This window comes from Eretmochelys imbricata, chromosome 7 (genome assembly GCF_965152235.1).
Source record: "Eretmochelys imbricata isolate rEreImb1 chromosome 7, rEreImb1.hap1, whole genome shotgun sequence".
Classification (NCBI taxonomy): domain Eukaryota; kingdom Metazoa; phylum Chordata; order Testudines; family Cheloniidae; genus Eretmochelys; species Eretmochelys imbricata.
Genome location: NC_135578.1, coordinates 11,249,779 through 11,262,645, shown reverse-complemented (window position 1 = coordinate 11,262,645; position 12,867 = coordinate 11,249,779). Strand labels below are relative to the sequence as shown.

At 44.9% G+C, this 12,867-nt stretch overlaps 1 protein-coding gene across 2 annotated transcripts in view; it reads left to right on the top strand.

Moving 5' to 3' along the window:
- SHQ1 (SHQ1, H/ACA ribonucleoprotein assembly factor) overlaps positions 1–12,867 on the top strand; it is a 97,180-nt gene that overhangs the window by 56,875 nt on the left and 27,438 nt on the right. The window contains exon 12 of one of the 2 annotated variants that reach the window (XM_077822798.1): positions 2,046–2,153. The exons of the other annotated variant lie outside the window; for it this stretch is intronic. Within the exon in view, the coding sequence (XP_077678924.1) occupies positions 2,046–2,070 (25 nt within the window). The 3' untranslated portion in view covers positions 2,071–2,153. Of the gene's footprint in view, positions 1–2,045; positions 2,154–12,867 lie in introns of those variants that run through there. 2 annotated transcript variants of the gene reach the window in all.

The window sequence follows — 12,867 nt, the reverse complement described above, 5'->3', positions numbered from 1 at the left end:
ATTGGATGTCTTGAGCTAACAACACGCATACAATATTTCATCTGCACAGAACAACTGACTGACTTAGGCATTTTACATTTACTGCTTGTACTAATTGGTTTCAGCACCTAGAAAGAGGATTGTAGCACAGATCCAGCTGAATAAGTGCAGTTTCCACAGGTTTCTTCCTGGGGTAGAGAGGAAGCAGTGATGGACAAAGCTGCCGTGGTTCACCTGGTCCTCCACCTGTCAGTGCAGTGCTTTGCTACCAAAAGCCCCTACTCCAAGCAGCAATGTAGGGTACAGGTGCCTCAGTAGCTCCAGAATGCCTTGGTACAGTCATGGTTGTAAAATGTACTGTATGTGGATGTGTTAAAACTTTTCTGTGAATATCTTGCTGCTGAAGGCATGGTAATTGATATACAGTATAATATAATATCACCCTGATATGGCTTGATGGTCTGTAAGCAGCCTCTAAATCTTAGTCTATAATTTAACAGAGAGGTTCACAAGAAATTGTGAATCCTGTAAATCAACCAATCACAAAAAACAGATTAATTTGGGTGACATGGCCAAGAAAATTTCAGAGCAAGTATTGGGGCAGGAAGGGAAATATGAAAGAATTTTTTATTTTATATAAAATATGGATCCAACTTAAATAGGCTAATATTAAGTAATGGCACATCTCTGAGTTCTGAGGGTGTTTTTTTTTTATTTTTTATTAAAACAGATGTGGTTTGATATCATCAGAATGTCTCAATGAATAATAGCCCTACAATTCACAACTGCCTGTTACTAAATGCTGTGTATTACTTGATTGTTTATTCATTTGCTCTTTAGTATATTTTTAAATTATTAATTTTGCTACCACTATGAAGAGTGGGAAAAAATCTATTATGGTATAAAAGACCGTTTAATCCCAGTATATCAAAATACTGCCAATTCAATCAGTTTTCACTTCTTTGATTAGGCCAGTTTAGGCCAGTAGCCTAAAGACAGCCATTGGAGAATTCAGAAGCAGACTGAAGCTTTAGTAGAGAAAGTACAGTAAATGAAGACAGAGGTCTTTTCATGCATCTTTCACGAAGAAATGAGTCCTAGGAGAGAAACATTGCTGCTGTCCACGTCAGTAAATATAACATCGAGCAAGCCAGTCATCGAACTTAGCCTTTTTCAAATGCAGTGGAGGAAAATGTAGGGTAGATATAAGGGACTGATAGATTAATACATTTACTGCAAGACACATACATTAGGTACCAGTTAAGCAGAACTGACATCCTCTGGAAAGAGGCAATTAAGCTATCTTACTGTCATCATGATATGGCACAATAGTTGCCTGTCATTAGGAGAGCAAGAGACAGAGGAACTGCAGAATCAATCTCCTATTTTTAGGCCCCAAATCAGGAAAGCATTTAATCATGTGCTTATGTCCTTTTCTATTCAGGATAACACTGAACCGTATGCTTGAAATTAAGCACATGCTTAAGTGCTGGCCTGAACAAAGATCTTTTCTTGAATCAGAGCCTTAATGTTTTCCGCTAATAAATGTTGCAGGAAATTGTTAGGTTCACATATGATTTCAAATAATATATAGGGGAATCAAAAATAGGCATTGGCTGGTCTGCTAACAATGGGGGGGCTGCACATCCTAATAGAATGATCACATGAGCCCACTCTACTCTCATGCATGATCATGTAACAACCCTGTGGCAGCTGCTGCAATTGCTTACATTGTAAGGGGATATGTGCGGGTTGTGGTGGGGATATTTTGGTATTTATAGCTATCTTTAATGAAATGTTTCGTTCTTTTTGAAATCAGTTGATGATACTATCTACTTTTGGTCTTCATTTTATTGTTTTGTCATACCTGTTCTTTGCTCCCCTGAACACGCGACTAAAATGCATTCTCTCCTTCTTCCCTGGGTGTTCCTCTGCTCTTGTGGCTGGCAGCATTAGCTGCACTGAGGGTTCAAAGTCTCTGAAGGCAGGTCCTGTTTTCCTGCCTCAGATTTGTACGCAACTTGTAATAGAGGCTGAGCCCTTTTTGTTTCCCTCTGCTTTTATAGGTGTCCTGGCTCCTTTTTGCCATGAAAAACTTGGATCCTTGTGAAAGCAGAGGCACCTCCATTAGTTCTCCATGGGTCTGCACCAGCAGACAGCCGTCTGGGAGCCCCTGGTTTAGGACAATTTTATATATTAGTGCACTTTCAAATCCTAGACGAGAAGAGTGTACTGGAATGCTGATTACACAAGGCTTCCAGTTTAAGGCCTTCTCCACAGTATAGCTGTGTATTTGTAACCAGTTATTAACAGACTTATATGACCCAGTCAGAACAAACAGTTTGAATGAGTCCACAATGCAGCTTTTCTTATTCAGAGCTGGAGATAAATGTGCTTCACATCTCTGCCTACCAGGCACTCTGCTTATGTTTGCAACAGTGATTTCTGGGAAAACTTGGGCAGTTATCCTATGTTGCTTCGGCAGGGGAGAACACTCCCAGAAGAAGCTGTGAGGATTCTTAGGGTATATAGGACTGAAAGTCACTTTGTTACCCACCCTGCCTCCAGCAAGAGGGAGACTTTCTTGTGCTTAACTGAATGTCAGCTCCTTAACACCATCAGCCTGTTTGCCACCTACGCAATCTTCTCTGAGCTATGCGAGCCCTTATTTTGCCTTGCAGATTAACAATAGGTGCACCACAGACCCTGAGCCCCTTTGAAGCATTCCACTGTAGTGTCCAGCCTCTTCTGCACCAAGAGTCATAGAAATACCAGATCTGCTGTCCCTAGGGGAACGGTGTACATGAATGGTCTCCAACCTTTTTACGCCCAAGATCACTCTTTGAATTTAAGGGCAACTCAGGATCTACCCTGCCCCTCCCCGAGATCCCACCCCTTCCCCAAAGCCCCGCCCACACCATTCCCCCCTTTCTCCGTCATTCACTCTCCCCCACCCTCACTCACTTTCACCAGGCTGGAGCTGGGGATTGGGGTTTGGGAGGGGGTGCCAGCTCTGGGATGGGGACGAGGGGTCTGCAGTGCGGGAGGGCGCTCTGGGCTGAGCCTGGAGCAGGGGGTTGGGGTACAGGAGGGGTTGCGTGCTCTGGGAGGGAGTTTGGGTGCAGGAGGGGGTTCTGGACTGGGACAGAGTGTTGGGGTACAGGAGGGGGCATGAGGTGCTGGCTCTGGGAGGGGGGGGTCAGGGCTGGGGCAGGGTTTTGGGATGCAGGAGTGGGTATGGGGGGCTGGCTCCGGGAGGCTGCAGGTTGGGTGGAAAAAGAGATATGCTGGTCCAGCATAGCTTGGCCTGCTGTATTCATGCTACTTCTGGTCTTAATGCTGCAGAGCCGTTCGAACCTGCCTATTGAAGGAGGTGGCAATTACCTTGAGCGGCCCCGGCCCCACACCACTCACGGAAGGGACCAATGCGGCTCCATGCGCTACCGCTCTCTGCAGGCACCTCCCCTGCAGTTCCCATTGGCCACAGTTCCCTGTTCCTAGCCAATGGGAGCTGCAGGGGCGGTGCTTGCAGGCAGGAGCAGCGCACAGAGACCCATGCCCCCACCCCTCCCGGGGCCGTGGGGCCGTGCTGTCCGCTTTCGGGAACGGCGTGGGGCTGGAGCAGGCTGAGAGCCTGCCTGGGGCAGGCTGAGAGCCTGCCTTAGCCAGCCCCGCTGCACCAACGGAGATCACGATCGACTGGGAGAGTCTCCCATAATGACCAGTCAATCATGATCGACCTGTTGGTGACCACTGGTGTACACACTAGCTTGTATGATTCAACTTCGGATCAGCACAAATTACTAATACTTCAGCACTGAAATATATGGCTCTGTGAAGACCAAGTTTATTATCAAAGATTCAAGAGATAGTATGTAAGGATAATGGAAAAAAAAGGATTACATATAATGCAAAATAATAAAATGCTTCCTAGAGATTATAGTTAACAAGCTAACCTCCTGTATAAATAAGTCTTATCTCACCTAAAGTCTTTTGCAGTGTCTTCCATCAAGGTAGACAGAGATCCTGTTTTCATGAAGCATGATCCATTTTCGTCCGAGGTGCAGGAAAAGGGGGTGGAACATTGTTTGTACTCTGAGGCAGGATAACTTCCCCATAGCTAATTTTCCTGTGCGCTGCTGTCCTGTTGATTTCACATTCCCCTGTTGACTTTGTATGTAGATGGGTAGCCATTGCATTAGCTTACAATGCTTAATTTCCATGCTGACAGAGAAAGATGAATAAACATCTTTTGTCTGACAGAAAACATGTTTGTCTGCCTTGATACAGACTTTAAAACATGTTTTCAGTTCACATCCATAACTCCTTACATAGTATCTGTACATATATTTCACAACTACAGTGATGACCATTGTGGCCCTCGCTTTCATTTAGGACCTCACGTGACATTGTTTGGTGAACCAGAATGTATGTACCAGGATTAGGACATTCTTGTAACCTCCCTGCCAATTGGCACGGAGAGGTTTTTGGATCACAAGAAGTGCACACATGACACCACCCGCATGATACTATGGGAAGGAGGACTAGCCTTATTAGGTGCACAAGCGTAATTAGGTAAAGGCTTCCTATCAGCACTGTAGAAAGCAAACAAAAACACACAACAGTGTGTCAAATTCGTTAAAAGAAAGAAAACCGCATGCCAGGATAGGCCTCTAACGCAGGATTAACACTCTTAGCTGCCATGGTTACTCACCAAATTTTAACTATGTAGTATGGGAACAAAGCACATTTACAGCTAGTGCCAATAACTGGTTACAATTGGTTAAAGGTTATAATTTGGACATAGCCTAAACTGTATGATGCTGTTGAGTGTGTGGAGATGGATTGATGGGGTATGATTTTAAACATAGTGATGTGGTCTTGGCTGAAAGCAAATAAGCTGTTGAACAAAATGATGATACATAGATAGTTGATAAGTCTGATTTGGTGAATACCATCTGTTATTTTGCTTATATTAGAGGTGGTTCTTTGAGTGCTGATCCTTGTGTATTTCACTGTGGGTACACATCTGTCCCAGGATGGCACCAAGCCAGAAACTGCTGTCCTGTAGGAGTTCATCATACATGGTCCCCTAGAAGTGGAGCCGACATTCTTCTTTTTAGGAGACTTGGATGTTATTGAACTGCCCTCACCTCCTTAGGGACAAGATCTAAGGTCACACAGAGGTGTCCAGAATTTCTTGAGTGCCTTTGCAATTCTACAAGGCTGAGTTCATGTGGGACTGCCATGAGGACTTCCCCACCCAGTATTTGATCCCTCACACTGGCCTTATTGGTGACTTTGGGGCCCAGTAGAAACCATGAAGAATCTGTAAGTCCCCTCAAGCATCACTGTGTCATTCCCCTCCCAGAGAGGAACCCAAACTTCCTCAAGAGGCTATGCAGAAGGAAAGAAGGAAAAAGAACCAGAACCAATGGTACCGGCGCTCCCACAAAGAACGTTTTTGTTTTCTCATGACAAGGAGGTTGCTCCAGCCTCTCCTGTATCTGATGACAACAGGCAGTTTCAAAATCTACCTAGGAGGGTGGCAGATGCATTCCATTTCCCCCCAGGGGAGGTCCAAGAGACACCTCAGAGCTCCTGGACATCCTACAGAGTGCTGTGCCTAATAAAATACCGCACCTCATCAGTGATGCTATTCTGGAGCCTGCCAAAGCTGTCAGGCACACACAAGCAGCATGTGCCCCCATGTCTAAGGGGCAGAAAAAAAATACTCCATACCAGCCAAGGGAGCTGAATATTTATTTACATGTCCTGTTCTGAACTCTTCAGGTTTGCATGCTGCTACAGAGCAAAGTAGACAATATCAAATTGCCAAGTGTTGCTTTTTAAATATGACTATTAATTACTTAAAATTCACTGAATTTGTAGACAGATTCCCACAAGAGAACAGCGAACAGTTCCAAACTCTTATTGGGGAAGGTGAAGCTAATTGCCAGATCCTCCCTCCAGGCTACAGCCAATACAGCTGACACAGCCTCCTGTTCAGTGGCTACGATAATCATCACGCATAGAGAGTCCAGTCAGGCCATAGCAGAGGACTTTGAAGGACTCAAGGATTATCCTCCACACCTGGAGATATACACCCCAGTTCCCTAAAGGAAATTCCATAGGCTACAAACATAAAAACCCAGGCTGCCACCTCAACTCTTTAATAATCAGAGAGATACAAATCACCACAAAAAAGACAAAGAACACAGAGAACCAAGCATAACACTCTGCTTCCTCCTTCCTTCCAACCACAGCATCCTGCTAAAAAGTTCTTTTGATAGTATCTTAGAGAGCTGTGAATCCATCCAGATGTCACATCCTTCATCTGAGAACTCAGGTACACAATTTGGTGGCTGTCTAATCCACTTCTCACACATGTGGTGGACAATAACAGTGGTAAAATGGGTACTCCAGCCGTCTCATAGAATTCACCTCCCTTCTCCTTCCAAAGCTGTCTTCCATTTTCAAGATTGGGTTTTGTGATACATCTTCACTGCACACTCCTTATGATGGCATACACTGCACAGTCTCCTAGCATGAGTATAAATAGCAATGCATACAGTGCTTAGGCAAATAAAGACATGCCTGAATGCTTTAGTGTAGGTACCTTACACGGTTCTCTGAGCACCCAAAAATTGCCTCCCCTGTCGACATTGCTGTTTGTTCCTCTGCCTCCCCACTGCTGGAATCTTTCCACACTGTGGGGAAAGGCTCTGGTAGCTCCATGCTGCTAGAGCCTTTCCCTGATGCAAGGAAAAATTCTGGCAGCAGAGAAGCAGTGGGGAAAGGCTTCTGGCAGCTCTCTGCTACCAGAGCTTGTCCCTGCTGCCTCCCACTGCCAGAGCCTTTCACTGATGCATGTAGCTACACACTGCAGTGTGGAAGCAGTTAGCTACATGCCACAGTGAAAAGCTACACATACCCTACACGCCTCTGCCAGTGGCGTACAGTGTAGCGATGACCTCAGTGAACAGATAGAGACCATATATGTGTTGGAGTCCCATTTTCTCCCCCTCCACCCGTGAGGGCCCTGCTCATAAACATCTCTTTGTTGGGATGGGGTGCCCATTTGGATGAGCAGACCATACAAGAAACATAGACTTCCCAGAAATTCAGGATACACAGAAACCTCTTAGAGCTGAAAACAGTGTGAGAAGACTGCAAACATTTTCTACCACTAATACAAAATCATGTTCAGGTGATGAACTATGTGACAGCAGTGTTCTACATTAGGAAACAATGGGGTTTAGAATCCCCCCCTTTACATAGAAGCCATTAACCTGTGGAACTGATGTATTCACCACCAGATTACTCCCTTAGCAGTGCACTTCACAAGAGATCACAATACAGTAGCAGATAGCCTCAGCAGGTATTTTGTCACAGATCATGTGTGGGATCTCCATGACTTGGTGGTCCAGAGCGTTTTCCAACTATGGGGGATTCTATCTTGCACCCTGTTTGCATCCCCAGGAAGCAAAAAATGGATAATGTACTGCTCCAGGTCAGCTGGAGGTCAGGTCTCTGTGGGAGAGGCACTCCTAATCCTGTGGTCAGGACCCTTAGTGTATGCATTCCCACCCATTCCCCTTTAACGTCCGGTTCTGAGGAAGAATCCAGCAGGATGGAGCATTGGTGATTCTAATTGTGCCCCGATTGATTTGGTCTCCCAGTCCCATACAGTTGTCAGCATGTCCACCGATCACAATGCAGTCTTTCCCTGTCTTTCTGATCCAGGACAAAGGCAAAGTCAGGCATCCCAATCCATATTTCCTCCATCTCACAACATGATATTTGTATGGGCATCAAAACTGGAGAAGGACATGTTCAGAAGTTGTCCAGAACATTCTCAATAGTAGTAGGAAGAAGTCCACTAGAAAGTGCTGCACTGCCAAGTGGAAAAGATTCTCCATCTGATGGCAACATCCTCTATCCGCTCCAAAAGACTCTGACATCCCTAGCACCCAAGACTATTTACTCTCCTTAAAGACATCAGGTCCGTCCATCAGTTCTATTTGGGTACACCTAGCAACCATTAGCAGTCACCCGCCCAATTGACAACCACTTAATTTTCACACATTCAGCAACTGCATGGTTTCTGAAGGACCCCCTGCCACTGAAATGCCGCCGAAGATCGGAGCAAGTGAAGGACCTGACGCCAAAGTCCCGCCGAAGACCCGGAGAGAGTAAAGGACCCGACGCCAAAATGCAGCCGAAGACCCGGAGTACCGCTGGGTGAGTAAAAATTAAAAAGGCGCCACTTCGGCTCGGTGGGAGAGCAGCCACTGCCCCGCTCCCCCCCTAGCGACGCTGCTGCTTATGGGTGATCACTGTACACAGTTTTCTCTAAGGATAATGTTTCTTGGAGACGGCACCCCAGATTTACCACCAAGCTGATCTCAGACTCATTTGAACCAAGTGATACAAGCGATATCTGCCCTTTTCCTGAAGCCACATGTCAGCAATGACAACAAGAGACTTCATTCTCAGGATGTATGCTGGGCTTTGGCACTGTAACTACAGAGAACAAGACTGTTTAGGAAATTGCCTAGACTGTTTATGTCCCTGGCAGGATGGATGAAAGGAGAAGTGATTTTCTTCGCAGCAATTTTCCAAATGGATCTCAGGCTGTATTCTACAATGTTGAAAGTTGGCAGATACCCCTCCTCCACAAGATCTGAGGGCTCACTTTGCCAGAGTCCAGGCATCCTTGGTGGTGTTTCTTTGAGATGTTCCACTCATTGAATTCATCAATACCTTTACAAGATATGAATTGGTACAGGCATCCACAGCTGATGCGTCTTTTGGCTTGTCAGCCCTCCAGTTGCCAGTGTGACCGAGAGCCTTGCACCCTTCTCCTGCAATGAGCACTGCTGGTCAGTCACACACCGTAGAATATACTTAGGGACCAGTATCTTGAAGAACCCCAGTTCCGATAAGATAAGTAAACTCTCCTCCTTCAAGTGTTGGTCCCTATCTGTATTTCACTACCTGCTCTCCTTCCTCTCTGCTTAGGATCCTTTACTCATGATTCGCAGTAGAGAAGGAATCGAAGAGGTGGTCAGTTCCTGCTGCCCCGTACACCCTCAGTCCACAGCACGTGGAGAGGAAGGAAGGCACGGACCAATGGTCACTGCTAGGAAAAATCTTCCAGACTCAGATGCATGGAGTGCATATGCACCCACAATGAAATACAGATAGGGACCATACATCTCAAAGGACTCCAGTTGCCATGAGATAGGTAACGTCTCTTTTCAGACACTCCCATTTCAGAAGCATGTGCCTGTTAAGCATGTTACTTTTCTCTCATTAGATTGTCCTTAAACTTTATAGGAGAACGGTGTAAGGCATTAGCAGATGCAGCCTGGCAGATTACGCCATTCATAATTTTAAAGCAAGTTTTCCCTGCCTAGTAGTTTTCTAATGAATGTCTTCAGGTTCCTTGTTAAATTAGTACTTAATGCAATTATTACATTGAATACAAAAACAGCGAGGAGTCTGGTGGCACCTTAAAGACTAACAGATTTATTTGGGCAACATTTATGCCCAAATAAATCTGTTAGTCTTTAAGGTGCCACCAGACTCCTTGTTGTTTTTGTGGATGTAGATTAACACGGCTACCCCTCTGGTACTTACAGTGCGTCCGATGAAGTGAGCTGTAGCTCACGAAAGCTTATGCTCAAATAAATTAGTTAGTCTCTAAGGTGCCACAAGTATTCCTTTTCTTTTTGTGAATACAGACTAACACGGCTGTTACTCTGAAACCTTACAATGTAGTGTACTCAATATAACTTTTGGTTTTTAACTTTCCATTTGTTTACTGGGGAGGGAGCATATTGTACAACAAAACAGAGGGAGAAATAAATGTTAACCTAGGCTTGAAAAACTACATAGAGAATAGTGGAAGCAACTCATAGTAAACCTCGGCAGGTGGTGTCAACATTTACGTTGAAAAGCCAGATGCAGCCAGATGGAAAATTGCATCTTTAACCCCTGAGGTCAGAATGGCATGTCACCACTTCATTTGATCTCCCCGCTAAGTGAGCTTATCATCCGCCCTGCTGTCATTCTTGTTACTACTTTCATTTCCATAATAAAATTACATTTAATTTGTCTGGTGTGCTTGGGTTTTTTTGGGTGGGGGAGGGGTTTGGTCAGTGCTTTTACAAACTGCTATGACGCAGATTAGGGAATGATGGCTGCCTGTCCAAAGCTGACTAAAAGACCAATTTTGTCTCCCTTTCCCCCACAAATAAAATCATTGGGTCTCTGATGCGAAGGACATCAGGGGATGCAGAGAGCAGAAGAGCTGTGAGGTAACAATTGTTTATCTGGGGGACGGGGGTGCTCGGAGCAAAGGAGTCCAAGTGCGGATGATGTAGGAGCAGAAGGGAGCAGGAAGCATTGAGGCTGAGAGAACACCCTGTGCATCATGAGAAGAGACTCCTACTGCTGTGACCCACAGGAGTTTTGTCAGCTGTTGAAGCCAGGGAAGCACTAGTGGTTTTTCCCACTGCTCCTGCAGCCTTGATCTACTCTATGGTCTCCCATCTAGCTCTTTCTGCTCCTCTAGGCCCTGGTGTTCTCCTTGCCAAAAGATCGCTTCCTGTCCACAGTCTCCCCCATTACCTACTCTTTCACATACCCAGCTCCTAGGCTTTGGCGGGGCGGAGCTCACAATTCCCAGAGTAATTGGGTGGCTTGATGGAGGGAGATTCTGAGTTGGATTAAGAGCCTAGGGATGGACACTGGGACCTGGGATGGGCGAGTGTTAACAGTCAGAGGGATGACTGGAGGCCAGGGAGAAAGGAGAGAGAGATTGGATGCGGAACCAGAAGAGAGAAACCGGAACTGCCTGGGCAAGGACACTGGAGATAAGGAGCTGGGGTGGTGAGAAACTGGGACTGGCTGGGCAAGGAGACTGGGACTATGGGGCAGAGAGGGCGTGTGAGAAAGATGAAGCCTACTGTGACCCATTAGGGCTGGCTGGGCAAGGAGACTGGGATGAGAAGTCTGAAGAGTGGAGACTAGCCCAGGGTAGGCGAGACTGGGACTGGGGATGAGGAGACAGGGATGGGAAAACGACAGGGCTGGGACAGGGAACAGGTTGGAGGGATGGGGTAGAAAGATCAAGCCTGGTGGAACAGGCAGAAGGGTCTGTTACCACTAGAGCGCACTCTATTCCAGAGGTTGGAATGGAACCTAAGATTCTTAACATTCCTTTGCTGTCAGCAAATATCTGAAACCCACTTGCAAAGTGTGTGTCTCATCTCCTGCTAATGCTGGCCAAAATAGAGATTGACAGCCTACTACTACTATCAGTTACCCTGTTAGCTCAAGTGGCAGAGGTCTGTCTGTTGAATCTGAAGGTTTCAACTTTGCTGAGGAACCTTATGTATGTCAATATGATGGAGATAGTTTTTCGTATGTAAGTTGCAAGGTTTTTTAAAAAAAAATGTTAAAAGAACATTAAGGTTTCAAACATTAGAAAGTTAGGAAATGCCACAATTAAGGTTGCTTGTGCCTTGGAGATGAGAATACCCAGGTTGCCCTACATTACATAAGCATCCAAACTTTAGAAATATTAACCACTAGGAATTCTATAGGAACACATGGTTCGCCTTACTGGATCATACCCACGCTCCATCTAGTCCAGTGTCATGTCTCTCTGGCAGTGCCAAAATCATATGCTTCAGAGAATTCTGTAAGAACCCTGCAGTAGGCGTATGTGGAATAGTCTGCTTTCCACATAGATCTCATCCTGATCTCTGATAGAGGTTGGCTTAAGCCCTGAATCACAGTCCTTTCTAAAATGTTTGTCATTAATTATGATAAACTTGGATATTTTTATATCCATATAAATATCTAATTCCTTTTTGAATTTTGTTAAGTTCTTGGCCTCAGCAACTTCCTCTGGTAATGAATTCCACAGCTCAGTTACATTTTCTGAGGAAAGAATGTTTTCTTCTATCCGTTTTGAATTTCCTATCTTTTAATTTAATTTGAATGTTCCCCTTGTCCTTGTCTGATGAGCCAGGGAAAACAGAAGCTATGGATCTCCCTTCTGTATATCATTAATTTATTTTCTTTTATCATGTCACCTCTTCTTCATTTCTTTTCTAAGACAAACAGTCCTCCTAATCTTTTCACTTTTTCTTCGTATGAGAGTTTTTCCAGACCTTTGTTCATTCACCTTGCTCTTCGCTGAACCTCCTCCAGTTTTGCAATATCTTTTTTGAGATGAGGTAACCAGTGCTATGTGGAGTATTCCAGGTGTGACCACACTATTGATTTATATAAAGGCATTCTAATGTTTTCAGTATTCTCCATCCCATTCCTTATACTTCCTCACAACTGGTTAACTTTTCTTGACTGCTGCTGTGCATTGAGCACATGTTTTCAGTGAGCTGTGTATGGTGATGCCCAGGTCCCTTTCTTGGGTTGATAGAATTAAATTAGAACCTTATAAGGCATAAGAGTAGTTTAAATTTTTCCCTCCAGTGTGCTTTACTTTGCAGTTATCGGTATTAAATTTAATGTGCCATCGTGTTATGCATTTACCCAGCTCTGAGTTCTCTCTGAAGTTACACACAGTCCTCTCTAGTCATGACTCGCATAAGTAACTTTGTGGTGTTCCCTGTGTACAAGGAAAACAATATGAGAGTCAAGTCAAGAGCCCTGTATGAATCAGAGAGGAGCATTTTGTCCTTCAGACGTAGGCTGTCTGCATTAGCACTTTTGTCAATATAACTTATGTTGCTCAGGCATATGAAAAAAACACACACACCCCGAGCAACATAAGTTACACCGACAGAAGCGACAGTGTGGACTATGCTATGTTGGCAGGAGACACTCTCCCACCGACATAACTACTGCCAT